Below are 27,687 nucleotides of genomic sequence, written 5' to 3'. Positions count from 1 at the left end.
AGAGGCTGCACCTGCCCGCACACACTTCATCCCCACACACACACCGTGGGACACAGCCGGAGTTTGGTACATTTTCAGCATAGTTTTTCTTGCTGAGAATGCTGAACAGGCATTTCCTGCCACTGCTCCACCTGGGCATAGTCCTGCAATTCTATTGATTTAAGCCCCAACCCAGCACAACATTTAAAAATTTTGTTACACTTAACAGTTGATTAATTTAATTTCAGTAAAACTAAATTAACTTCACACCATTACAGCCTTAAAGGTGTACACACACATAAAGGTTGCAATCTAACAGATGCACAACTTCTTGGGGTGACAATACGCCTCCACCTATCAGTATTTTTAAATTTGAATGTTACACTGCTAAGTCTCAGAATTCTCCATTAATCAAAATTCACCAAATCACTGTAGGATTGCAGCCCTATCAGTACAGGTCAGAGAGTACATTTGTTAGGAGCAAAAGCACATTGAACAGTTGTTCACATTGAGCTGAACAACCAGATCCCTCTTCTAAATCATGTGGAGATGGGAAAACCAAGTGTGATTCAAGTGTCAGCATCGCACTGTGGGGTTCAGCCCCCACTCACAGGGTGCACTGCATGGAGAGATCCACACACCTGATCACCAAAGCCCACGGGGCTTCAGAGTCTGAAGCACTGTGGAGCATACAGAGAGGAAACAGGATCAGCCCCACGTGGCATCCCAATTCCCTCTTTCCTCTTAGATCCAAAAAAAGCCCCTGAGTGCTGCTTTCTCACAGCCAGGCAGGTGTTGGGTCTGATGTATCTGACTCACACTCCCTGGCACGGGGAGGAACCAAGGGTTCCACTACTGCATTAGACTTTGCCTCCAAGAGACAAATCTTCACAGGTTTCATTAAATATGCTTAGACTGTGGGGTGCTTTAAAACCCCGTGCAGTTACAAGGGTGCAGCCTGCCCCCACTTAAACGCAGATGATTTAAGAATAATTATAAATTGCTCAATCTCCATGTGAAGCAGCAGCAGAACAGAGCTGAAACGTGCAGGGAAGGCGGCAGCACAGGCAGTCCTGAGGACACCAGCAACTGCCTTTCAGCTCTCACATTTATAAATATTTTACTTCCAGCCAACTGTGCCCAGAATAACAATTTTCTGCCTGAAATCTCCAAGCTGGTGCCGGGAGGCTGTCAGGGACTCGCTTTCCCGGGACCCTCTCGACCTGTTGGGAAGGGGCCCGGGTCTCCAGAGGAGCGGCTTCAGAAGGATCTGCCCCTAGTGGGAAGAGGCACCGAGAAACAAACACTGAGCATCCGTTCAGCTGATCGCATTAGGGCTTCACGCTGCTGCCGCCACTCAGCCCTCTGCCGATGCAGCCATCCGTGCGCTTGGACAAACATCCAGGCAGAGGGAATGGCTAGGTCTGGAAACGTCTGCAGCTGCAGAAGGCTGCAGAGCTCTGCCGTGGAGCAGCCGTAGAGAGGCTGTTTCCCCGAGCAGGGGAGCGTTATGAAACACGAGTGCACCGGCCGTGCCTGAGGATTTTGGCAGCGCAGCGCGGAGGCTGCTTCCATCCAGCCTGTTGGCGCAGGAGGCCATGGAGCGGTTCCCTCCCGCCGGCCCCCGCGGGGCGCGGGACCCCGGAGCCCCGGCCCGGTGAGACACGGGGACCCCGGCGAGCCGCAGGGACCGCGGGGACGGCAGCGGTGAGCGGGGCCGGGGGAGGGCGGACAGGGGGGACCCGAGAGCCGCAGAGCCCGCACGGAGCGGTGCGCGGGATTACGGTCTGCGCGCTGGAACCGGGAGGCGGGAGAAGGATTAGTAGGGAAGGGCAGAGGGAGCGGGATTTACCAGCTTTTCAGACATGCATTACGGCTTTTTATAATATTTCACTGGATTGTCCAGGACTTTGCCTGGCTACAACAGGGGTTCCTCGGCCATAAAAGAAAGGTGAGGTTTTTCTTCTTTTTCTCACGGTTGCAGTACCTGCCTCTTCGAGCCGTGTGCCAGCTGGCCTAGGCACGAGCAAAAACCGGACAACTTTTTGCAGAGGCTGAGGTATCAGCGTTCATTGCAGTCTCAATGGCTGTTTGATTTATTAAATTTATCCACAGCACCTAAGTAGACGGGGCTTAGTGGCATTATTTATAAAGACTTCAGTTTGGTCTCGAGATGCCCTTTCCCCAAGCATCCACGGAACATTATGCTTGAAAAGTCAGCATGGATACTGCGAGTATGTTTCTGTCAGCCTGATCAGGCAGGCTGGAATGCTCAGCTTCTCCAAACAGTTTCTGGAACATCACTGTGCTGAACAAATACACTCTTAACAACGTGAATGTTGCAGGAATTCATATATTGAAGGGTTTATGGAAGATACTTTTTAAACACCGATGATTTAGTTACAAAGCTGTATGTTATTTTAATTCAAGTAGATTTCCTTGCACACAGGAAAGATCTCATCTCTAGCTCCTGTGGGCTAAAGCAGACATCAATATATGGTAGATTTGTTATAACATTCTCATGCAAAACTTCAGCCACAGACCATATAGGGGCTTTTGGAAACTACAGATCATCATTTGCTGGGTACTTAAACTTTTAATATCAAAGGATATATATCATGCATGAATGCTTTACTATTGACAAAATACTTTCAAGGCTCAGGAATAGTTTGCTGAAAGCTCTTGGTTTATCAGCCTGTATATCACCTCTGGAGCACACATCCCTCTGTGTAGAGAATGCACACACACGTGTGTGTGTGCACGTCTACCTCTGAAATAGGGGTTTGCATATGCCCACATCTTTTCCATACTGGTGTGGAATCAGTTCTCCTGATTCCTGCATTATCACTGAGCTAAGTAAAACGTATGGGATTAGTGCAGAAATACCATGTCACCACAGTGTGCTCTCTACTCAAGCTGTCTCTGAGCACTTTCCAAGTCACACTGTTCCACAACAAGCCTTGCTGGACCAGCTGCCTCCCACAGACTCCTCTGCATCCCTCACCTCAGGCTCTGCGCTCACCAACATTATTGTCCAGATTTACACCTATTTATGATAAAAAATTGGTCTCAAAAAGTGGACTATCTGGTGAAAGAGCTGCTGGGACTGAATTTGCACAAGTTAGTGCTGACTCTCCAGCCTCAGGCTGCAGCTCTGCTCTGTGACATTACCTTTCCCTTCCAAAGCTGAATTATCTGTCACTGTAAAACACCTCCCATATTGAATACAGGGGGTATAATGTATGTTTTGTGTTATTTTCAACTTGATTTGACTAGTTTATGGACTACAGAGTTTTTTCTCTGTCTTCCTGCTAATTCAGCATAAAGATTTTTTTCCTGCCTTATTTATCACCATTCAGTATTATTTAAAAGTTTTAACACAATCTCAGCATCAAAGATAACTTTGCAATTTGATTACATATTGTAGCAAACACACTTGTAGCAAGCAATGGTAAACTTGCTGGAAAGCCCTCTCAAGCTGCAACGCTTGCCACCACAGCATGTGGAGAAAGGGGTGCTTTTACCTCATTTCTAGCTTGTTGACAGACCTTACAGGGAGATACGTGCGTCGGGTCAGTACAAACCCATCCTCTAGCAAGAAGAACTTTCTAAGTTGGAAGAAGTACTTGAAGAAGTACCTACTGCTTCCAGCAGCCCTGAGGATGAGGCCAGATCCTTTGGGAAGGCAGCTGGCATGGCACATCAGGGCTGCCTGAAGGTCCCTTCCCTTCTGTCTCATCGGTCACTCCATTACTTTACTGAAAATCCCTAGACCATAAGCTTCATTTTGATGGAAAAGGGGTGAAAGAGTTAGTTTCTAGAAATATTTAAAAGCCAAATTATTTTCTAAATCACAGTGTTGGAGGTGACTTGAAAGGAAACAAGGAAAACACCTTTTCTCATATTTAGATGCAAACCCTCAGCAGGTTCTGCAGCAGCAGAACTGACTGATGTGTGTTCCACGTGGAGGGTGACACAGGCTGTGCCTGAGCAAAGCAGGGGCACTAACTCATCCTCAGCCTTGTGGGCCCAAGCTGGATGTTCCTGCCTCGGAGCAAAGAACAAAAGCAACCTGAGTTTTCCCCTTACCTTGCAGAAAGGGCAGGGATGAGAAGAACAGAGAGCAGCAGAGCGGGCACAGTGGCAGCAGGAGCAGGACATGGGGCACAGCAGGAGCAGGACATGGGGCATAGCAGGAGTGAGTGGGACGTGGGGCACACCAGGGCTGTGCCCTGGCCCTGCCTGCGCAGCACAGCCCGTGCCCTGCGACAGAACCCACACACGTAGGGCTGTCGGAAGAGATGCCTGCCCAGGGCCAGAGCTGGAGGGTGCTTCTGCCTCCAGCTGAAGCCAAATGCTCTTGAAAGGCCAGATTGTGAATTCTGGATGGGTCTCACTCGAGCACTGCACCATAACTGCCAGAAAGGTCAGCAACCGGGTTGTCGTCCACAGCGACATGAAGGACATGAATATTATAGTAACTCTTCATCAAAAATTTCCCTTCTTTTTGGTGAAAGAATATCCGAGGAAAGGTGATGGAATTACAAAATCACCTTTCTTTCCTTTGCCTGAATTCCCCAATTATGTTGTCACTGAGACAATTCCACATGACACTTTCTTAAGGAGCTAGAAAAAGTAACAATGGACCTGAACCAAAATCAATCAGCGTCAACCTGTACCCTGATTTGGGTGGATTTTGGCTGAAGACAGTAGAGCATGAGGATGTTTCTTCTAAGCTTCACTTTCAGCATCTGCCACTTTCCACACAAAAATGATCCACAGTTTCATTTTTCTCTCTTTTCCCAATATTTGGAAACTGGAATAATAAAGAATTTCTCTGTCGATTCCACTCAAGGTATGAGGGAAGAGCTCCACTCAACTTTGTTGTCTTTTCTAACCCCTTTCTCAAACCTGGAGAGATGCTCTGGGCACATATGAAAGCACGGCTACAAGGAACACTCACTGTCAGCTGTCTCAGTTTCTCAGGATGATTTCAGGTATCGGAATAAAGGGAACTGTAAATACTTGACAGGGTCCCAGCATCGAATTTGTGGCTTCTTAAGAGTTTTACTTCCTATGTGCATTCACACAGTATGATGTTTCCCTTGACTTTCCAAACTGCCTTGAGAAAAAGGCAGTGTGTATCCAAAGAAAAGGCTGTGAGCCAGAATCCTTCAGCTGGGGCCTAACTGACTGCACTTGTCCTCAAAGAAAGCTGACAAAAGAAAGGAGAAATGTGGAAGAGGGATGGATTTTTCTAAAAATAGTGTACGTGAGTCCAATTCCCTTCAGTTTACAATAGAAAACATCTTGCTTCCATGCCAAGAACTCTGAATTTGCAAAATCCTGCTGCTCTTTAGACAAGACCAACTCTTGATGAGCTGCAGCCATCAATGCAGCACTGACCTGAGCTTCTGCATTGAGCACATATCAAGGGAAAGCCCTCACATAAGCAACTCTTCACCTTCAAGTCTGGGGCTGTTTTTCAGTGTCTTCAGCCTTTACCAGCATTCTTGGCATCACTGAAAGTATTCAGCCTTCCCTTAAGAATTCTGTAACTGCTCCTTGAGCTAGGAGAGCAGAATTGCCAAGAGCTTTACCATGTTTCTTTTATTTCTCTTTACGAATGCATTAACACAGCTGCCTAGTGTGATATCCTCTGTTACACTTTGCAAGATCATTTTGGAAGCAAGGTACCTGCTTTTCCTTATAGCAACTTTCTGGTGGCAAGGAATTCTTTCCCCGCTGAAGGCCCAGGACCCAGTGGATCTCCATGCTTCCACTCACCATCCCCCAAGCTGATACTTGCCAGTGCTAATTACTGCCCTTCTCCCTGGCCCCCCACCCTGCAGCCTGTGCAGCATTAACCCTTTCATCACCTTCTTCACCTAGAGATCTCTGCCATTTCACAGTTCTCATTGCTCATCTCAAACTCCTTTCAATTACAATTTTATGATTTTACAAACAATTCCTAATTAATATGGTCCTAAACACCTTTGGCTGTGAGAACTGATGAACAGAGGACTGCTTTTCTTCTGTTTCACTTCATTCATTTTAAGTGAAACATGCATGAAAAAGATAAATGATGCATTTTCTATTACCAGATACTAGTTCTTTCCTTCTTACTCTTTCCTGTTTAATATCATCATCAAAAGTGATGCACTTGAATTCTTCTAGGCATACTTTGATGATATTGCAATATGCAGTTTATGGAAAAATCAAATGACAGTTTTTATGTCAGTAGCACCCTCTGCTATTTCCCTACTAAAAAGCAACATTTAATTTTTGAGTTGCACATTCGTAGCAGTCTGTGGGCAGAGAGTCTCCTTATTTATTTGGTTGGATTTTACTACAATGCACTGTCATGGCAACTGCTCTAAGGGCAAGTGCATCTGGAGGTAATTCATACACATCATGTTGAATGCAGCAAAATTGCCTTATACCATTTAAACTTTTTCAGCCACTGGGCAAGGGCAAAGTTACCCTTTTGAGACATAGAAGCAGCTTTTCCTTAGTAAAAAAATAAATAAATAAACAAACTTGGCGGAGCAACAGGAGCAATGCCAAACATTTCTTTGTGTTTGGACACAGAGCCTGCTGCACAGTTAAATTAGGTCTGATACCTTGGGTGTTTTCTCCAGTTCTGCTGATGCACAGCAAGTTTTCCATCCTGCTCATGTGGAGGTGGAACATCACACCCTACCACAGCGCTCTTTGGGCAGGTGGTGGCCAGACTGGCCTCCCCTGGCTCCAGGAAACATTGCCACATGCTGCCTGGGCAAGTGGCAGATCCTCTCATCCTGGGGATGGTGCAGCCTCCAGCTGTTCCACTCTACACCACTGCAAACATGGACAAACTCCCCAAATCCACTGACCAAGCACACAGTGGTGTTAAAAGAGACTGAACTGGGCCAGTGAAGCCTAACATGCCCAACCTCTGCTACACGGCCTCAGTGGCCCTTCTCCAGCCGAGCTGCCACTCTGGGCACGGCTTGATGAGCCCAAAGGCTGTGGCTGCTGCAGCACAGCCTCTCCAGTGCCAGCAACAGTGCATCTGAGAACCTGGGCTTGAAGCATCTCTCACTTTGTGAATAAACCAAAAGAGCTGTGAAACCCTGAATTACTGCAAATCTGATCAGTTTATCTGGCCTCATCTTGCTGCTGGGGGGGGAATCTTAAACCTTGTGAAGTCCTGTGTGACTGCAGCCATTGCCATCTCCCCGATGAGGCTTTGCAGCAGTGTTTTACCACCACTTTATAGTGCAGATGACACCTGCAAGAGCACGGTGTGCCCAGCCCTCGGCTGCTGAGGCAAACAGCCACCTGCCCACTGACCCAGCCTTCCCTCAAAGTCCTGCTGGCTGCACGGAGCACGGTCATTCCCAGCCCAAATTCCAAGCTAATATCTGCACATAGCTTGCTTTCAGATCAGACAGCCTCCATTGGGAACAGCTCAAGTTTCCAGCAGCCCCATGGCAGGAACAACTAGTGAATCGAATCCCACCTATGCTCAGAGACAGTATTTCTTCAGATGAATTAGCGCAGTAACAACTTGCAGGATCTAATTAGGGCTAATTTTCCATTCATCTGTCTTGGTACTTCTGACCCTTTTACTGCAATGCTTGAGCACTCACAACATTGATCAGAGATTTTCAATAATTTAAGTTTGAGGGTCAGCTCTTCAGCTGGTGTAAATCAATGCATTTTCTTTGGCTTTGAAGGGAGGTGTGCAACTTCTCCTGTTGTGAGAGCAGTCAGAATTCACTGCAGATGTACAGCCTGGCAGTGCTTCTCACCTGCTCATGCTCCCGAGCCCTTAGAGAAATTAGGACATAGAATATTTTTACTCAGTCCCATACAACTAAAATCAGCATACATGAACTTCAACAACAACAACAACAACAACAACAACTTAAAAAAATACCTAAATCAGGTCTTCAAGGCCACCTAAATTTTAAGATTAGAGACAGGGACTCCTGCCTAGTGACAGCTGTGTTTAAGAATCAAGGCTGAAAGGTCACACAAAAGGAATTCAGGCTCAACTGACAAAAGACTCAGCTGAGCCTTAATTTGTTTTTGTCCTACAAGTTTTGAACCTTTGGTTTTGGTTATTGTTTAAGACAGAAAGAATTTGCCCAACCAAATGAAAAAGGGAATGGATGGAGATTTAATTGGCAACATTTATTTAATAAAGAGGCATAAGTGAATATCCACAAAACTTTCCGTCAGATACTGAAACAAGAAATACCAGTAAGCAGACGTTCATTGAGAGGACTGTGGATTTCAGGAGTGTGCCCCAATTGCAAGCTAAACAAAAGCCGTAATATTTTCTTTTCTGGAAAACACTGCATATTTTCTCAACACTTGCCTGGCTCCACAGAGAAGGGATGCACTGGGAAAACAGGAACTTATGGGGAGATGCCAGCTTTTATTTGCCATGGGAGGTTAAAGGTTCCCTAGAGCACAAAGGAGCTTTTCTTGCCCAGACAATCTCATCGTGATACACATCAGCACAACTAAAGCTGCAAAGCTCAGCAGCAGTCAAGAGAGATCTGCTGAACTTGAGATGAAATTTTTTCAAACATTCACTACTTTTTATCCACACGCATCCGCACATCAATAGTTGGCAATATGAATCTACTAAAAAAAAAAAAAAAGCAGGATCTCTGGTTTTTGATAAAGCAACATGCACAACAACTCCCCCAGCTCTGTAAATACAGAACCCCCAAGTATCCTTCCAGCATAAAGCCCAACTTCATTGTGCTGCACAGAGATTAATAATTATTATCTTATCTATTGTGAGTTAATGCAATTTCTTTTTTCCTCCCACACACCCACACTTCAGTTTCCTTCTGATCTGCATTTGTAGCTTAGCTACTGTTTAGCTGAAAGGAAGGAATCTGGTAATACCTCTGAAAAAAGATGCCTGTACTGTGGCTGCTTGTTCAGCTAGTGACAAAGGATAGAGATGCTGGCTACTGACAAAAGAAAATAACTTCCTTTCCAATCGTCCTGAGATAAATAACCTCACCATAAAGGTATTTTTTGTGCATTCCAAGGAAAGAGAAAGGAAAGAAAAAAAGTCTGAAGATCTGAAACTCACTTGTACTCAATCAATTGTTCTCATTGGATTATAGTTCTTAATGTGCATAATTATAAACAACAGATGGAGAAATGCTCATCTAAAGTCAAAAGGGGTGGGTAGATGGGGGAAAGTGACCCTGATGGTGCATATTTTCAATTTGGATGTGAACCAACCTTCCTCCCCTTGGTAATTCAGGTTTCAGCATCGGCTGTTCGGCAGGACATGATGAAGGCATCAGCCTGGGAACGTGCAGAGACCCTGGGCCAGCCTGGTGCCTGAGGCTGGTGGCAGTGCTGCACCAAGCTGGTCTCTGCTGCAGCTGGCTGGGAAGAAGCTTTTCATCGGAGGAAGGCACCAAAGTGATGGGCTGAACTTATGGGAGGAATGAGCATCTGGTCAGGTGGAGATTCAGGGACCCGTCGGGAGGCGTGAAGGGCCCAGTTTCAGTAAGGGCATGGCCAAAGCTTTCTTCAGGCTACAGAAGTTTCTCCGTCGGACCCAGTTTCTGCTCTTCTTCCTCACAGCAGCTTACCTGATGGCTGGCAGCCTCCTGCTGCTGCAGCGGACCCGCCTGGTTATCCAGCAAGGTTCACACGGGACCTCCGCTAACCAGGCCCTGACAGTGCCCGATGAGACACCCGGGGTTGGGATGGCAGAGCCCAGGGCTCTGCAGAACCCCCGCCCTGCTGCCAGGCTGCTGGTGGGCATGGATGCGCTGCAGGAGCCGGCCCTGGACCAGCGGCACAGCCCACGCTGGCTCGTGTCCCGCAATTCGGAGCTCAGGCAGCTGAGAAGAAGGTGGTTTCACAGGTTCATCAGCAACCAGGAGCCCATGGAGACAGCAGGATTTAAAGTGATCAAACACACTGCTGAACACAAAGGTAAGGGACGTACCTTGCACATTTTCTGGCACGCACATAAACTGCACCTTGCACACCCCAGGCAGACACAGGTGAGCACCACAATGTGTCCCTGCAGATGTACCTTCCTCCTCGCTCATCACTACTTTCAAAACAGTTCTTAGGCACGTGCACATGCCAAAGTACAAACCTAACCTCCCTGGTCATGCTGAGCTGTAACTTCCTCCAAAAAAGTAATTTTATTGATTGAATGGAAGCCCAGACAGTGCAATGTGCTTCCCTAATTTAAATTATTTTCTCTTCAAGCAGGCAGAGATGACCATTTTAATTGATTTTCTTTCTCAGAAGAGGGAACACTTTAAAAGTGGATTTTATCAAATTAACTATCCAAGACCACACAGTACCATAATCTAGAAGTGCCTCCTTGCTGCTAAAGCTAAAGCTAAATTCTACTATTGCAAATGCATTCACTGTTCCTGACCTGCCCTCTGTGAGCATCTCTGCAAACACTCTGTCCTCTGGGGGACATGAGGTGAGTCATCAACCCCCCCCAAACTGGAGACAGACTCCTGGGGTTTGGCAAGTTTGCTGAGAATGTCCAACAGGGCAAGGGACCGCAAGGAGAATTCACACTGCTGCATGGGCACAGCACAGCAGTGCCCAGAAAACATGGTACAAACCCGTACCATTCCAATTCAAACAGAAAGGCATTCCAGTTTGACAGAAACATGAGTTCACTGTGAGTCCGACTCTGCTGCCCTAAGCACTGCTGGTAAATACCCCTTGGGTTGGTCAGCGGGAAGAATTTTAAGAAACTATTATCCAGAGCAAGCAAAGAAGCAAAACAGGACTCTAGTTGTTCACATTTCCTGAATGGCTTTACACCCTCATGACCCCTCTGAGAGTTGCATCATCCAGGCACGTGTGGGCCGGCACAGCTCGACCGGCCCCCCAGGCAGCACAAAGCCCGTGGTGTTGGGCTGTCACACAGCTGAGCTGGAGCCCTAAACCTGCCATCACACCCCATGGCTGAGCGTTCCCAGGGAGCAGACAAGCCCCCTGAGGAGCCCACCACAGGAAGCACCAGGATCTGCCCTGGGTGACTGCCATGCCCTCGCTGCAGCATCAGAGTGTGAGTTTGCAGTCTTTGACACGTTGCCTTTTAGAAGAACTAGTTGTTCTTGGAGATGTTTCACTGATAATAAAGCAGGAATGGCATCTGGATGACTAGACACCGCATTACTAGACTGCTTTTTAGTTTGTTGAATAAATTTACTCAAACAAAAGAGCACCTAATCCAAAAATCCCACAAAATGGGTGCCACATTGTGATACCTACCGAGGGAATTGTCAGAAACGGGAGGGAGAAGGCAATAGTGGTGGTTGTATGGGAGATGAGTCACACAGTGTGAGTCATGCAGACTGAACCACTGGAGCTACCTGAAGAATCAAGGTGGAGCTGCTCCACGGACACTTTAGAACACCCTGTTGGTAGCAGGTTTTGGTGGCAGAGGAGAGAGTGAGAGCCACTCAGCCAGGGCCTTGCTCAGGTTCTAACTGCTGATGAGAGGAGCCACCCACCATATTGAAGTGTAGATTCAAATATGCATCATTTGAATATCTGACTGAACATGAAGTGACATTATTAATAACACTATTGTTAAGAAGCTGGATCAGCCTTTGAAGATTATCGATTAAAATTTAACTACCTACGTAGAGCATGTTACCTTCCCCAACTCACTTCTAGTAAACTTAGATGCTTGTTATTTTGTTATCTCTTTCCAGATCTAATGAACTCCTCCGTGGTTATAATGCTTATTAAAGTTTCAGTGATGCCCTGTAGTTCCTGCTCAGTGAAGCAGCATTGCCTGACTGTTGGAGGCTGGGCTTGTGCACTCCTCAGTGGTGCCACTCCAAAAACACCCTGGCTCTGATGCAGCACAGCTGCTCTGCCCCTGCTTGCCCAGGGGCTGCCAGCCAGCCCTCCGTGTGCCTCCCCAGGCAGACCCTTAACCCAAGACAAAAACAATGGCATCTGACCCAGCATATTGGGAACCTCCCAGCTCACTTTGCCTTGCTCTGACTCCACCCAGGAGCACACAGCCTTGGGTGAGAAAATCCAAGTCCTTTTTTTTCTCCAAGTCAGGCTCCCACCTGCTGACACTGCAAGTAGCTTAGGGTAGGGACCTCATCTTTTCCTGCCAGGGACACTGGCAAACACTGTCAGTACAACAAATGAGAGTTTTCTGTTCCAAGTGCTCACAGCAGATGGAGTTTTACAGTTTCTCCTGGCCTGGTTCTGCCATTGCACAGGATGCAGAGGTGACAGGGACTGGATCGCTGACATGACATGACATGTCACTAAGACCACGACTCATTCATAGGAGGATGTGAGTGAGAAACCACTGCTGGGCTGGCAGTGGCATGGGAGGGACACAGGAGGAGGGCGGACAGTGGCTGCCCTGCCCGGGAACCCCACTCGGGCTCTTTGGCCCCACGGCCTCAGTTTTCTGCTGCTACTGCTTTGAATGGAAATACCCAAATCAAAAGCCAGTAGTGAAATGTGGAGCGCCCTCTTTGGAAGTGCATGACTCCCACCTCATTAACAGCGTGCTGGAGTGTGTGTTCACAGCTTGTGAATTTTCTAATTGCATGTTGGCAAATTACTAAGTGTAGGTCTTTGAAGCTACTGTTGCGTTTGTAATATTTAAATGTTTGATTTATTATTCCTGGCTCCAAAATCCATGTTAGAGTGGCTGAAACTTCCTTTTTCTTGTGAATTATTTTATTGCTAATATTATGCTTTTTAGTTTCATTTTTCATTGTATATTCTTTTCTTGTCCACAGCTTAGATTAGTTAATTTCCCTGTGCTATCATCTCAATGTTGCTACTCTTAAAATCAAATTTCCTTTTTTCTTTCATATTTTAATGATAAAATGTACTTACAGACACACAATTGCTGTGTAATAGTGGGATGCCACATCATCCTTCCAATCGTATATTCAAAAATAGGCTGGAATTTTTATAGTATTTTGTTCACGACAACAAAAAATAGGCTGAATTGGATGCAGTCTAAGAGAAACATTCATCTTTCATATGCTAAGTAAAGCAAGACGAAGAGATTCCTTTGCACCAGAGAGAAGGAGACAGCTCAATGCATGGCACTGCCTAGTTAAGACTGAAGTTTTCTTTCCATTACAGCTTTAATATTACTCTCTATACCCAAAGAAAACTGATTTTCTTAATATTTTTCTTGCCCCATATCATTACCAACTAGAGATTTAAAGAGCACTTGGGAGAAATCCAACAAGATTTCTGGAAGTTTTTACCATTTTGAAGACTACAATCTCCTTTACTTTAGAGAAGTGCCATGTTTCATCCCCCAAGGGAGGGAGTCAAGCAGGCAGCATCTGCCTGCAGGAGCCGCGGTTCCAGGGGATCGTGGACTCCAGGTGTGCAAAGGCAGGTCTGCTGAAAGGAATCTGGTGAAAGTCCCGTTTCCATGGGACAGTCACACTGACCCCTTCAATACACCTGCCAAGATTCAGCACCAAGGGAGAGCTCTGCAGAGCAGGTGGGACCCCAGGCAGGTTGGGACTTGACTGAACACAGCCCTGCTTGCAGCGTATGGTGCTGGATCGGCCCCGTATGGGTTCTTCCCTTCCCCCCTTCTCCATCCCAAATGCGTTGCCTAACCCTGGTCTTGCATGCACACAGGCACCTACATAGGATGCTTCACCGACGATTCGAGGGAGAGGACACTGAAGGGAGCTGTCTTTTATGACTTAAGAAAAATGACAGTAGCTCACTGTCAGGAAGCTTGTGCTGAGAGGTGAGTGGTACTTTTTCACTGCAAGTTTTCTCTCTTCTGATAATAAGTGGAACTGAATTTGAAATGGGAAAAGCATTTCTACATTAGACATACAGCATCTGTAAAAACGGTAATTATCTCATACCTTCAGGCATGGCGTAGCTCTGCTACCCTCCTTGAAGCAGACCATTGCACTGCTGCCTATTCTCTATGGCAGCATAGCTACCTACAATATATTTTCTGTTGTCCTTGACAAAAATTACCGTTTGGTTAAATAGTCTTTGCTAGATACCTGTCTTTTGATAGATACTGGTCTCTAGCCCAAATCTCAAGCTGGCTGCCTCTGTCAAGGAGGCCATGCGGTCCCTGGGGCAGACCCAGCTCTGGAGCGGGGCAGCAGAAGCTCACACCATACACAGGGACATGCTCCTGCCTCCCTTAGGTACAAAGTGGGGAGCAGACGGGTGCCTCTGTGACAACGGCTGGTTTTGCTCCTTGCAGGGCTTACACCTACGCGGGGCTGGTGTACGGAGCAGAGTGTTACTGCGGGAACACCCTCCCGGCCACCGCCTCCAGGCCCGAGGAGTGCAACAGCGAGTGCAAGGGGGAGAAGGGCTCGGTGTGCGGAGGGGTGAACCGGCTCTCGGTCTACAGGGTGGAGGAGCTGCGGGCAGGAGCCAGGAGACGTAAGTGGGTGTGGGACCGAAGAGGGGAGGCCACTCACCCCATGGGAGAGATGTCAGGGCCGGGCTGAGCACGTGGGTTGTCCCCGCTGATTGTCTCACTCCGCTTGTCACTAGAGTTTGAAATGGCAAAGGACAAAGGTGCCTGCAGGGCACAGCGTCCATTTGCTGCTGGTCTGGTCCCTGGCTCCCTCCCCAAAATAGCAGCGCTGCTCTCTGCCCCAGAGCAGGGAGACTGCCTGGCACAGCTGCCTCGGGACTGCCATGGAGGAGGTTGGTGTCACCAGGGATGAAACACAATGCAGTGCAGAGCAACTGCAACAGAATTTCAGCTGAAAACCCACTCCCTTTGGCACCCACTGCAGGCGGACAAACCCACGTGTTTAAGAAACAGCCTTGGAAGTGGGTGCCCTATAACAGGAGGGCAGACAAGCACTCAGATCAAGGCCACCCTAAGCTCAGATGATCCCAAACAAAATGAGTGCTCTGCGACCGCAGCAGGGAGCAAATAGAGGCCAGAGAGAGAGCCACAACAATCCCTTTCCTAATTGAGAGAAAAGAGACCACAGAGTTTTGCTTTTCCAAGGACTTCTGTTCCAGCGGCAGTTGGGATTTTTGTTTCATCTTTAGATGGCAACACACTCTACTCATCATTCAATTAGCTGCCATGGGGGACACAATGGATAAACCTTTAGGCCAACACAAAGCACATAAAAGACCTAAACAGCTGATCAGTCTTTTCAATTGGCAAGTTCACAAGACCTTAAGGATGTTATTTGCCGAGAAGAAGCACCAAGGCCTTAGGTTGTGCCAGTATCGATGGTACTTCATTTCTTCTTAAAGACAAGTCAAGGTTTGTATAATAATCCACCCAGCTACATATAAATTATATATCAAAGGTACATAGACTTAAATTGCCACTGTCAGGCTGATGGGCACGTTGGCAGGTTTCCCAGGACATGCATCACTGTTTAAACCTCAAGCATAAAATATATATACATACTTGGCAGGAAAAGGCAGCATTTAATTTTTTTTAAAGTATTAATGAATTAGTCATCAAATTAGTCTAGCCTGGAGCTAGATATGTATTTTTTTTGCCCTTAGTAACACCTGATAGTTGTCTGAAGAATCCCCCTGATGCAAGCCAGCTGAGGGGCCAACAGAAGTATTAATCACAATGAACAAGTATGTTGGAAAGTAACTCTGAGACTGTAACAGCCCATGTGATTTACGCTGTGTAATGTAGAGCACAGACCTTGCGTAAGACTTACACGGAGCAGGTTCAGTGGCATCTCCATTTAAATCTTCTGAGAGATGGGGCTTGCTGTCTCCCCTGTCCGTCCCTCACCTCCTCCTTCCCCCTGCAGTCCCCTGGACACCCCGAGCTGTGCAGCTCCTGTGCTGCAGGTACCCCTACATCATGTCGAGAAAGCTCAAAGCCCACATGGCAGCAGGGGTGGCTGTGGCAGAGTGCAGCTTGCCTTGGGGCAGGACTCCCCAAGAGGCAGGCAGACCACACAAACCCAGCTGTTTCCAGTGGGATCTGTGGGTTCCCTGTGAATCTGCTCCCTCTAATGCTGGTGTGGGCTGCTCAAGCTTTCTTCCTGACCACTGAGACAACTCTAAACATGTTCATAACCATTTTGTTTCAGGAATTAAATATTAGTGTGAAGTTTAGTAGGAGGCCTTTCAAGAACATCCTGAGAAGCCCAAACATGCCCAGGTCCTTCATTCTTTGGTGCCGTGCTTGCAGTGACCTGGTCCCAGGGAGACTCCTGTTCCCCTCAGCTTGGGTCAAGTTATTTTATTTTCACATCACCTGAGTGATCCCAGAGATCCAGCCCTGCTTCTAGTAACTGGTTTGAACAGTTATTAGAACAATATTTAAGCAGCTTCTCCTTAGATTACTCTTGACTCGTCCTGGAAAATCTGGGCTTTTCTGCCAGGAAATTCATGCAGAACCAGTTTTTTTCTTCATAACTGCACCGCATCTCTCCTGTCATCCAACTCACTTCCCACGTCAGTTCTGGTGATACTGTTCAAGGGAGACCCTGTAATTCTGCCAAGATTTGTGGTGTTTCTACAGAAGCAGGTGAGATCACAGGCTGGTGCTAAAGATGTGGTGGAAGCTGTTCTCCCAGACCAGTTGACAAAAACCCAGTTTAGGGCCTGAAGGCTGCAGCAAATTCCCTTGGCCTGAAAAGCAGGAGAGGGAGGAGAGAGGCAGCTGAGCAGGAAAATGGGTCCAGGGAAGGTTTTTTTCAGGATTCATTTACATTCCTTTCCTTTCCTGGTGCAGATCTTGGGAAGCTTTGTAGATTTTTATCAGGGCTTTGAGGGGAAAGCAAGTCTTCAGAGGAAACTGGGACCTGCAAAACAATAGTAATGCTGTCCACTGGTGGAATTTAACCCAGACCCTGTGCTGCAGCCCTGCTTTCCATGGTCTGTACAAAGCTGGAGGCGTGTGCTCCTTGCAATACCACAGGATTTGCAACACGTTTTTCTAGCATATATCAGGGTTTCTCTTACTTCTGTAGCCTTTGTAATATAAAATTTATTTTATTATTTTTGGCTTCTGAACCTAGTATTGTTCTTTGTGAAAGAGGCAGGATACTACGGACGTCGTATTCTTAAGAGAAACCTATTTCATATCCCCGCAGGGAGGAATGTTATCTATCGAGGATGTTTTAGAGCTCCAGAAAATTTAACAGACACCTTTCCAGCCTCTTTGATACAGCCCAATTTGACGGTGGAGATGTGCTCTGAATTTTGCTCCAAGAAAGTAAGAACAGTTCTCATTTCACATCCTTTCTTCTTTTTTGTTATTTTAAAGTCTAATCTACTAAGGGAAGGGCAGAGATTAGTGCCTTAGAGCTTTGAATTTGTAAATGAGTTTCTAAAGGACAAAACTCATCAGAGTAAATACCCAGTGATGCATCTGGTCCAGCCACTCGAGTGGGGATGGCAGGAGGGAAAGCCATGAGAGCGGTGCCACATGATACACAGAAAAGCTGCTCTAAGTGATGAGTATCGACCATGAGGAAATCAATATTGTCTCCATGTCACATTCCAGCCAAGCCCTGAGCCAGATCTGACCCCGGGGGAGGTCTCAGTGGCTGCAGCTCATGGGGAGGCTCGCTGCCAGAGGGTGGATGTGGGCTGGCAGCATCTGAACCAGAACTCTAGTGCCCTGCAGGGAGCCAGCCCTGCTCAGCTCTCAGGGAGCTGTGGGCAGGGCACCTTCTGTTTTAGTGGCTGTTGGTCCTCTTCCCTCCCTCCCCACTCCGATGGGGCCGATTTTTTGTACAGAGGGTTCACTGTGTGGTCAGATTTTGCCTGCAGCCACATTCAGCCTCATGCACTAAGCTCAACATTCAATTGCTTTTTGCAGCATCACAAAATCGATTAAAACTATGAAGGCATGAAAAACAAATCTTAATTACTAGGTAGAGTGGGGAAGCTTTTCCCAGTCAACATATCCTCTAAACCAGTTTTAAGAATGCACTGTGGAATTAACTCTGTGCAGTGAATTGCCCACATACCCTGTGTACAGCACCTCAAAACACACAACCCAACACACTCTCATCCTCTAGGCATAGAAATGTTCAGGAATTAGTGAGCAATTATTTCCAAGCTCTGCTATCAGTCTATTGTTTAATGGTGAGGAAAAAATCTTGATCTGTGTCAGTTTACCCCATGTAACATAATTCTATTAATATTTACTGATGAAATGCAATTAATTATTGCTTCTCTGTCTGGGAGAATGATATGAAACGTGGAGAAGCTGTTTTCAGATGGGCTCATGAGGTCAGTGTTTTTAAGCACAGTCCTGCCATTCTGTTTTTGGGAGATGATTTTTCTGAAAAGACAGGTTTTCAGAAGCATAGTTTCTTCAAGTTTTTCCAGACATCTGAAATTACTGGTGACTGAGAAGGACAAGGAAAAGATAACAGCCAAAATGTACCACATGAACATGACATCCAAACAGGTTTAGGATGGAGGACACTGTCCATCTCTGTGGAATAGCAATAGAGATGGAATTAGAGCTAATGCATATTTGCTTGATGTAGCTTGAGTGAGAAAGTCATCAGCAACCCAGATATTATAAAAGATTATCTAAACAGACTCTTTCCGCACAGAAGGCACAGAGAGGGCTGCAAAAACGATAGCATGAAGAGGAAAAGCTACTGAAGGAAGGTGAAGAACAGGTTTGGTACCTCTCTCATTTATTCCTTCCTTGAAATGGTGCAGGTAACAACTCGCTGTTAGCTCTGCTGGGCACCGTGAGACCCTCTGCAAAGAGACTATTTCCCTACAAAAGACTGGCAATTTCTCCCTCTGCTTCAGAAGCAGAATTGCATATCCACAAGTCCAATTGTCACACACCAATTTGTGGTTTAACTCCAGATACTTAAACAAGACCTGTTATGACACCCCAAACATGTGATGACATGAATAAAATCTGGAAGAACACTCTCTCTCTCGAGAGCTGCAGTACCTCATGGCATCCGAGCCATGGCAACAAGTCTGCACACTTGAACATTTCCACCTCTAAGGTGCTTTTCTTTTTTTTATGGAGCAATACACAGAACACAGTGATCTTCTCAATTCAAAACCAGACCTGCTATTTTGGATTCCAGATGTAGCTACATGCACTTATCTACCCATAAACAAATGACTCCTGGGATTTGGATTCAAATCCCATTGTAGAATTCATACAGAGTGATTCCATAGCTTGATTTAAGTATTTTTTTGAACACAATAAAACAAAGATAAGTAGGCCAGAACCTTGACTGACACAGATAATCACAGCCTTGCTGACTTTACTGCAGCAGTGAGAGGGGAACATTCCAAATAGGGTCACACTGGGTCTAACATTGCCCTGCAGAAATGTCCCCTGGCTCAACAGATCACAGAGAAAAACAAGCTGTAATTTTTATACAAGGACAGGATTGACTTTATGGTATTTATACTTTGCTTTTAGCATATCCAGTGCAATGACAACTTGAAGAATGACTTCTAGATTTGCTGCAAAATGAACATGCCAATTTTTAAATTAACCAAACCCATCAGTTTTACTTGGGAGAGGAATTTCCTTCTGCAATTAGACCCCATCTCTTATTCTTTCTGATAGATTGAAAGAATTTAACTGCATCAGATAGGAGAGTTAGCATAGGAAGTTGGAAAAGGAACTAATTTAGCAGAGTAATCAGAGCAAAACAGAAAAATGTATTTTTAATCTATTCATAATTCTTAATTTGGATACAACCTACTACAAAACAATCAGTGATTGAATCATATCAACTGTGTTGCTATTGGAGAATGTTTGCTTTCCTTACACCACTCAAGCTACCTGTTGAGGCTTCATCTCACAAATTCTTGTGTAAATAGTCCCATTGAAATCACCTCTCCCTGAGTTACAACTCACAGGATGCACACCTGAGCCTGTCAGTGCCTGCTTTACAGCTCAGTCCAGGAAAATGCTTATCCACAGCCCCACAGAGTTCTCTGGCTGTGTGCTGGTGTCTCACCAAAGCACAGCATCACAGATCTGTGTGTGCTGAGCTCCAGGACTAGTCCCTCACTTCAAAGTTAGATGGTTACTTCAAGCCATGACCCCAGCTTGGGGCACACCTAAATACACAGGTGAGCTCAGAGTTTTGCTTAAACACTGATGGGAAGTCAAGACTGAACAGGTCACTTTGCAGTCACTCTGCACTGCATCAGGCAGGCAGAGCAGCGGGCAGGCAGAGCAGTGGGCAGGCAGAGCAGTGGGCAGGCAGAGCAGTGGGCAGGCAGAGCAGCGGGCAGGCAGAGCAGCGGGCAGGCAGAGCAGCGGGCAGGCAGAGCAGCGGGCACACAGCTGGATTAATCAGCCGGCTGATCACAGCACTTTGCACCAAGGCCGTGGGTCCTGGTCAGTCTCTTCTCCCAGGGAACAAGTCACAGCGCATGAGGAAAAGCCCTCAAGTTGCACTGGGGGAGATTTATACTGGATATTAGGAAAATATGGAGATTTCCCTTGCAAAGCCCACTCTCAGTTTCTCCTCTTCCTCACCCATGTGAGGAAGGCTGCACAGCTGAGGGTCAGCCCTGTGTGCTGAAGGGCTGCAGAGCACCCACCAGCTTCTGCAGACACAGGAGGTAGGGAGAAGTGGTAGCTTATGTCTCCTCACAAAAGCCCGGGCCTTCCAGAACAGTCCTTCACTTGCAGGGGCCACTTGGTGTGAGATACAAGGAACATTTTTGTTCTAGGCTGTGTTTGAGGGCAGGGACACAATAATTTCTCAAACTGAGAAACACTGCTTGATTGTAAAGGAAAGATTTCTGTTTGCAGGCAAACCCAGAACTGTTTTGCCCTTGGATCAAATCTGTGAATAGTTTTTGACAATGTCATATCTCATTCGCTAAGCAAATGTTGGCTGTTGGGGCACACACAGCACACGTGTTGCATTTGCCTCCTTATCGGAGGATGAACGCATGGGCAAGAGCAAGAGATAAGCTGCTCAGCAGTCCTGTCATGCTTTCCCAGACTCAAAAAGACTTTTATAAGACAAAAAGTGTTGATATGGAATAGGGGGACTTGAACATTCTGCACTCAAATAGTCCCTGAACTTACTTCTGCCCACTCACACAGCCCCACATGAGCTCACAGGGGACTCTGGGACAAGCCCACTCCTTACAAAAACAGGAGAAAACCTGAATTTTAGGGTAAGTAAGCAACTGCTAATTTCTTCAGCAAATAATTAACATATGTTTCCCTCAAACTTGCTTTAATTCTTACCACCATTAGCCCAAATGCAGCTTTGCAGCCTGTAGCCATCCTAGATAAGAGTAGTACAACAAAACCTGAATTATTCTGCATCAAATACATTAAAGAAAACATTTCTTATGGGCAAAAATTTTCCTTGGAAAGTCATTCCTTGCAAGGAACACTGACTGTAACTTCCTCATGGTTGCACACCTTAGGAGGTTTCCTATCTACTAGAAGCAAAGTAGCACAAAACACAGAATCACAGAATCTGCTGAGCTGGACATGTCTGTGCCTGAGGGCAGAGTCCAGGCACCAGCTGAGCTCACCCCATGGCACCCGGGGCAGAGCCACGTGCGGGCACCACGGGTCCCCCCTGCTGCCATCACAGTCCCTCTGAAAATGGGCCAAAAATCGCTGGGTGGAGCATTTCTAAATAGCTCTTTCAAAACTATACCCAGTAGCTCTCAAACCCTCTACCAGCCCCTCTCTGCACATTCATTTTTCTGCAAACTGTGAGGTCACACTAAGATGCAAACTTTCTTTATGGCTTGACTTTGTTCTTTCTATCTTTACACATGATTGCAGCAGTCAGTGGGTCCACAGTTCCTTCTTCCCTTTAATTCTTTTAAGAGCAAGTTTCCTCTACACAAACTTTGGTAAAATCAACTGAATAAGGCAAACTTGTGGCAGCTGACTTGGTTTGAGGGAATGTAAATGGAACTTTAAAGTTCTTTCAATTCAAAATGCTCATTTTTGGAGGCAAGTTCAAACTTTTCCTACACTGATATTTTGCAGGTGCAATTACATACTAGGTGCTGCAGGAGTGTTATAACTTTTTTTTTATGAATTATGAAAAAGAATATTGTCAATTTTAAAAGTTTTTGAGGTTTTTGTCTGAAACCCACTTTTTAGGTAATTACAGTATGAAAACAGTAGTAGTAAAAGAGCACTAGCTTTAGAATGACATATCAAACACTGCTTTGATCTTGATAGTGGCCTTGTGAAGATTTATTTTCTTTGCATGGCAGCAGCATTCCCCACAGACTGTTGATGCCCTGGCATTTCTGCACTGATCCATTTTCTCTCTTCTGTAGGAGTTTCCCTTGGCAGTGATCCAAGGGCAGGAGTGTTACTGTGGATACCCCACCGGGCGGTTCTCCCTGCGCGAGGGCGCGGACGGGCTGCGCTGCCGCGGGACACGCAACACCAGCAGCGCTGCCCAGGGAAAGTACTGCCTGGTCTATCAGACACCCGTGCAAGGTACAAGCTCCAGCCTCACTGTGCCAGGGCCACCACTGCTGGAAACAGCCCCTGTGCCCCTTCTGCAGCGGGTAAAAGTGATCTCCTTTACAGCAGTCTGAGCCACAGCAGTGGGTATCGTGACACAGGCAGGAATTCAGGAAACGGACGTTATCTAAATTCCCCCTTTGCAATCATGCTCATGAAGATGCATCTTTCTATTCTCTCACTGCACAGCACAGCCTCCCCTCAACACAGAACAACAACTTTATTCTGCAGATGGAGAGAATGAGGCAGAGCCTGGGAAGGTATTGCCCCACCACGCAGCTCCCACACAGGCAGCCACCAAGGCAACTCTGCAGACTCTAATTCTGCTCTACTCATCTTCCTCTAAAATATTCATCTGCATACATGTTTAAGGCTGGAAAACAAGGTAGAGAGTAAGCTTCCAATCCAGAAAACCATTTAGGTGGTTCTGGCAACTTTATCCATGCAGTGATTTACATTGAGTTCAGTGAAACTTCTCACTGAAGTTTAAATAGACTTATTAAGCTTAAAATAAACAAATTAAGTGCTTTTCTGGATTGGTGCTGGGCTTTTTTTCCCCTAACACCCTTTTTTTTTAATCCCCATCTCCCAGTTCAGAGGTAGCCTGCAGACACCAGCATGTGGAAAGACCATGCAAGAAGAATGTTTGTTTCCATGAAAGTGCTGGTACTTCCCAGGTCTGTAGAGATCAGTAGTAGTGGGAGACTGCCTTCTCTGGGCTGTGCAGGCACTTTCTAGCCATGCTTAAATCTAGAGCTTGCTCTGAAGAATGAAGAGAGCTGGCTTCTTGATAAATCATCACAAGATGATGACACAGGGTCAAGATTGGTTCTCATCCTATCCTTGGTTTCATTGGCATGTTAAGAAGCAAGGTGAGGATTTACAGAAGCACATATGAAACCAGGTATCTGACTGCATGGCTGCAGGGCTCGCCAGTGCCTGGGCCCTTCAGAGAGGAATGGCAGTGCAGAGATTTATCTAAAGGCAGCTCCTTTCAGTAGGATGGTTTTATCCTGTGTTATAAAACTCCCAGTTTCCAGGTGTAGTGGCACATTTCAAGTTCCATTGCACAGCCAACCTGACAGGCAAATAGCTGGTAACAAACAGGCATCACCTAGGGGCTTTTAGCACAACTTACTGGCAAGTACAATGGCTTGCTGCAGCTTTATCAAAAAAACACTGCCTAACACAAAACCAGCAGAAACCTCTCTGAGGATAATCTCTTTGGTCTCATATGGCTGAATTAATTTTGGGAAGTAGCTGACTCACAACCGGACTCAAATTGATATCCTATATTCATAAGAGAGAGGAGGAAGCAATAAACCCTGTAATCAAGAGCTGTCAGTGGAATTATTAAAAAGCCACAATGCTAACAATGAAATATCTTCTCTACTCACAGACACTCGCTGCACAGACAGGAAATTCTTAACCACCAAATCCAAAGTGTTTGTTGCTTTGTCGAGCTTTCCTGGGGCTGGGAACACGTGGGCTCGCCACCTGATCGAGCACGCCACGGGATACTACACGGGAAGTTATTACTTTGATGGAGCCCTCTACAACAAAGGTACCACGTCCCAGGGGATGGCACACACGCAGCCCTTCCAAGGCACAGGGCTTTACTCATTGCATTCTTCTGCCTGAGCCAGCAACGGCTGTCACTGTCAGCACATTTGGTGAAACTTAAACACATGCCTGGACCAAGCAGCCTCCCACGGTGCAGATGGCAGCAGCTGCTCTCAGAGAGAACAGCCAGGCTCTGCATTTGCAAATGTGCATATTGCCCACATTGGTGCCCTGTGCACACACACATGTGCAGTTCCCATCTGACAGGCTGTTGCCTAAACCCTGTGGGTTAGACCCTTCACGAGCACAGGAAACATGAAGGTTAAAATTTTCAAATGTTACTAATTATTCTGGGAGGGCCATATCCCGAGGGGGCAGACATTTAGCAAGCACCAAGCACTGGCCCTGGGAAAAGCTGCCTTGTGGCAGCGTGGGGCCAAGGGTGCCTTGCCCAGGGAGGGAGAGCCTGGCTGCCAGTGGGTTTAACTGCTCGGTACTGTCACACCAGCTTCACACTACTGTAGGGAATGATTTAGTGCAAAAAGGTACAGACATACAATCAAGTGAAAAAGCCAACAATCCTGTCTTGTAAAACAGGTTTTAAAGGAGAAAAAGACCACTGGAGAAGCAGAAGGACCATCTGTGTGAAAACACACGAAAGTGGCAAGACAGAGATTGAAATGTTCGACTCGGCGATCCTGTTGATAAGGAACCCCTACAAATCACTGATGGCAGAGTTCAACAGAAAATATGCCGGGCACCTGGGCTATGCCACCGACCGCAACTGGAAGAGCAAAGGTAAGCACCACGCCCACATGGGCTGGTTTGAAACCCACCTCCTCAGCATGCTGGGAAGGGGGGACACACTGGGACCTGAGTGAGCACTGCAAACCAATTCACCGGGACCCGCGTCCCACCACACCCGAGATCAGCCCCAAAAGCACTTAGACCTGCCCTGTGGGAGCAGTTGTTGTACACCCACCACCATGGGGAGGGGGGGAGCACAGCACTAACACCATGGCCACAGGCACACAGGAACACCACTGCCATTGCACTGTTGGGCTGAGAAGACATATCCAGGTACAACACTCCTGTGCACAGCCCTTTTGCCAGACTATGTGAGGTGAAGAAAATTTGCCCCTGCAGCATGTAATAACCATGAAAAATCTAATTTAAGATTTGGAGGATCCAATGGAGCATGACATTTCCTGAAGGAAATTTTACAGCACTGTACAGGTGCTACAGCACTGCAGATAAATAACAATAATAGCAATAAGGGGACTTGAGATTCACTGTCCCCTGAACACATGAAAAGACTTCAGAACCTGCCCGCCACGCTTCATGTGTTTGACTGGCAAGTTGGCTGGTGACTGCAATTTTCCCACTGGATATGCTGCTGCACTCAGACTCTGCAGCAGGAAAGACATTTGGCTTCCATTTCTCCTTGTGCATATTTTAGGCATTACAGCTGTGGCTTGGCACAGGGCAGGGGGGGGAACTGTCCTGTGTCACACCACATTTCTTCCCCAAGTCCATGTATCACCTTTCATTGGTCACCACCCAAGACCTATTCATCAAAACCCACACAAAATAGTCCTCAGAAAAAAGTCTGGAGGGAATGGCTTTACCATACTGCAAATTGTCACATTTCGGCCACAATGCTCTTTGTCCAGCCCAAAAGCTTTCAGCAGGGCTATCCTGACCTTCGGAAATTAAATTAGCACAAACAGCAAATAGAGATCAAGGTATCATTAATGCCCAAGGCAAAGGAAAATTGCTGAATTGCAGCGTGGCTAACAGTGTCTCATTTTCCTGGTTTTCTGGTCATCCAGAGTGGCCAGATTTCGTGAACAGCTATGCTTCCTGGTGGGCCTCCCACGTCCTGGACTGGCTGAAGTACGGGAAGCGCCTGCTCATTGTCCACTACGAAGACCTAAAGCAGAGCCTCATCCCCAAGCTCAGGGAGATGGTGGAGTTTCTGAACGTGACAGTGACAGAGGACCGGCTGCTCTGTGTGGAGAACAACAGGGATGGGAATTTCAAGCGGTCAGGTGCTAAGCAGAAGGATTTTGAGCCATTCACCCAGGAAATGAAAGATCTTATCAACAGATACATCCTGACGGTGGATGAAGCCCTGAGGGGAAGAAACTTCACAGGGCTGCCCAGGGAGTACGTGCCAAGATGATAGCCTGGTATCACACTGCTGTGGTTAAAAATAAAGTATTTTTTTCTTAAAAAAAAAAAAACAAACCACAAACAAAACAAAAAGAAAAACAACAATGAAAAAACCCCAGTACTCTCTAGCAGTTACAGCAAAGATACTTGTGGAGGCTGCTGAGAACTGCAAATTCTCTCCACTCTTGGGAGGTTCTTCAGGGCACTAAGTGCTCCAGAAGGGAAGCAATGAATGATAGAAATTGGGTTATAAACCAGTGCAAAAAAGTAGTTAGTCTACCTGTGTGTGCCCCTCCCTGCCCAGGCAGCTCAGAGCATCCCAGCAAAACATCCCCACCCCTGTGGCACCTGTCTGCTCGCCCTACTGCCACCACAGACCTGCCAGGGGCTGCTTGGGATTCCACAGCAACTGTTGGAAATGGATGTGCTTAAAGGGGGAGAAGAGCGGGGAGTCTTAGCACTGATCAGCAATTTTCATCTGAGCATTTAGGAAAATCGATTGCTTTCTTATTCGTATAACCCATTAGTCAGGTCACCTGCCACAGCAGTGCCAGGGCTGCACCGGGGCACGGAGGTGCCGTGGATGCCGGGCAGAAAGGTGCTTCTGGACCAACCCCAGACTGCCCTGCAGGAACAGCAGCCTGAAGTTAAGGACCACCTGAACTCCACAGGGAGGCGGGGTGGCCACAGCATCCCCCATGGTGAGGTGCACAGCAGGAGAACAGAAATTCAGCATGGCCAGTTGGGAATCCCCTGGGTGTTATCAGCCCCAAACCTGGCCCCAGGGGCATGGATGAGACCCCAGAGGGTGGCAGAGGACAGATTCCACCTGTGCTAGGGCCTTGGCGCAGGTTTCTGCACCTCCATCTCCGCACCTGGAGAGTCACAGTGGATCTGGGGAGACACCGGGGCCAAATGTCACCACAGCTGGTGCTCTTGGTTCTAGAAGTGGCCATGGCCAAGCAGTACTGACATGAGCCTGGACCGCCTTGGGAGCGGGGGCAAAGGGGATGGCCCCACCTTGCCCCTCATCCCTGGAGGAACTCCAAGGCAGTCTGACCTGAAAAACCACAGCTACTTAAAGCTGCCCTCTGGAGCCACCCAGAGCAGCCACGAAGGTTTGATTTCTAACTCCTGCTGCTCCCTGTGGCTCCTTTCACCCTGCACCGGGGCTGTGTGTGGTGGGGAGGGAGTGGGGGCATGGGGGGCTCCCAGGGCAGCTGCCCCATGATCCTGGACCACCAGGCAGCTTGGAGATGGTGAAACATCGCAGCCGAAGGGGCTGCCCTGCTGCAAGATGCTTCTGTTCATGTGAAATAAAGGATTTCTTAAAAATTTGAGTGAAAATACTAGTTTTAATAAAACAAGAAGTTTATATAAAGGAAGTTGGACTTCCTCTGCCTGTGTATCATTGGTGTTAAAAAAAAAAACAAACCAGGATCTAGAGTACACTTCAGTCTGAGTCTCTCCCTGCTTTACGCTCCACACAC

The 27,687-nt window shown here is 46.9% G+C and overlaps 1 protein-coding gene across 2 annotated transcripts; it reads left to right on the top strand.

Moving 5' to 3' along the window:
* Positions 1–969: 969 nt before the first annotated feature.
* WSCD1 (WSC domain containing 1) lies at positions 970–27,582 on the top strand. 2 transcript variants are annotated; one of them, XM_027751654.2, is made up of 9 exons: positions 970–1,636; positions 9,260–9,945; positions 13,642–13,756; positions 14,237–14,421; positions 17,079–17,200; positions 22,267–22,432; positions 23,859–24,023; positions 24,620–24,820; positions 25,855–27,582. In XM_027751654.2, exons 2-9 carry the CDS (start codon positions 9,519–9,521, stop codon positions 26,205–26,207), a joined length of 1,734 nt encoding a protein of 577 aa, XP_027607455.1. In that variant the 5' UTR covers positions 970–1,636; positions 9,260–9,518; the 3' UTR covers positions 26,208–27,582. The 2 variants fall into 2 exon arrangements, with proteins under 2 accessions (XP_027607455.1, XP_027607454.1); XM_027751653.2 differs by having other exon boundaries at positions 970–1,686.
* The last annotated feature ends 105 nt before the right edge of the window (positions 27,583–27,687 follow it).

Source organism: Pipra filicauda, unplaced genomic scaffold, assembly GCF_003945595.2.
Source record: "Pipra filicauda isolate LSUMZ 115617 unplaced genomic scaffold, ASM394559v2 scaffold120_size2142806_pilon, whole genome shotgun sequence".
NCBI classification, from domain to species: domain Eukaryota; kingdom Metazoa; phylum Chordata; class Aves; order Passeriformes; family Pipridae; genus Pipra; species Pipra filicauda.
The sequence above is the reverse complement of the archived record's forward strand: the minus strand, read 5'-3'. Positions and strand labels throughout refer to the sequence as shown.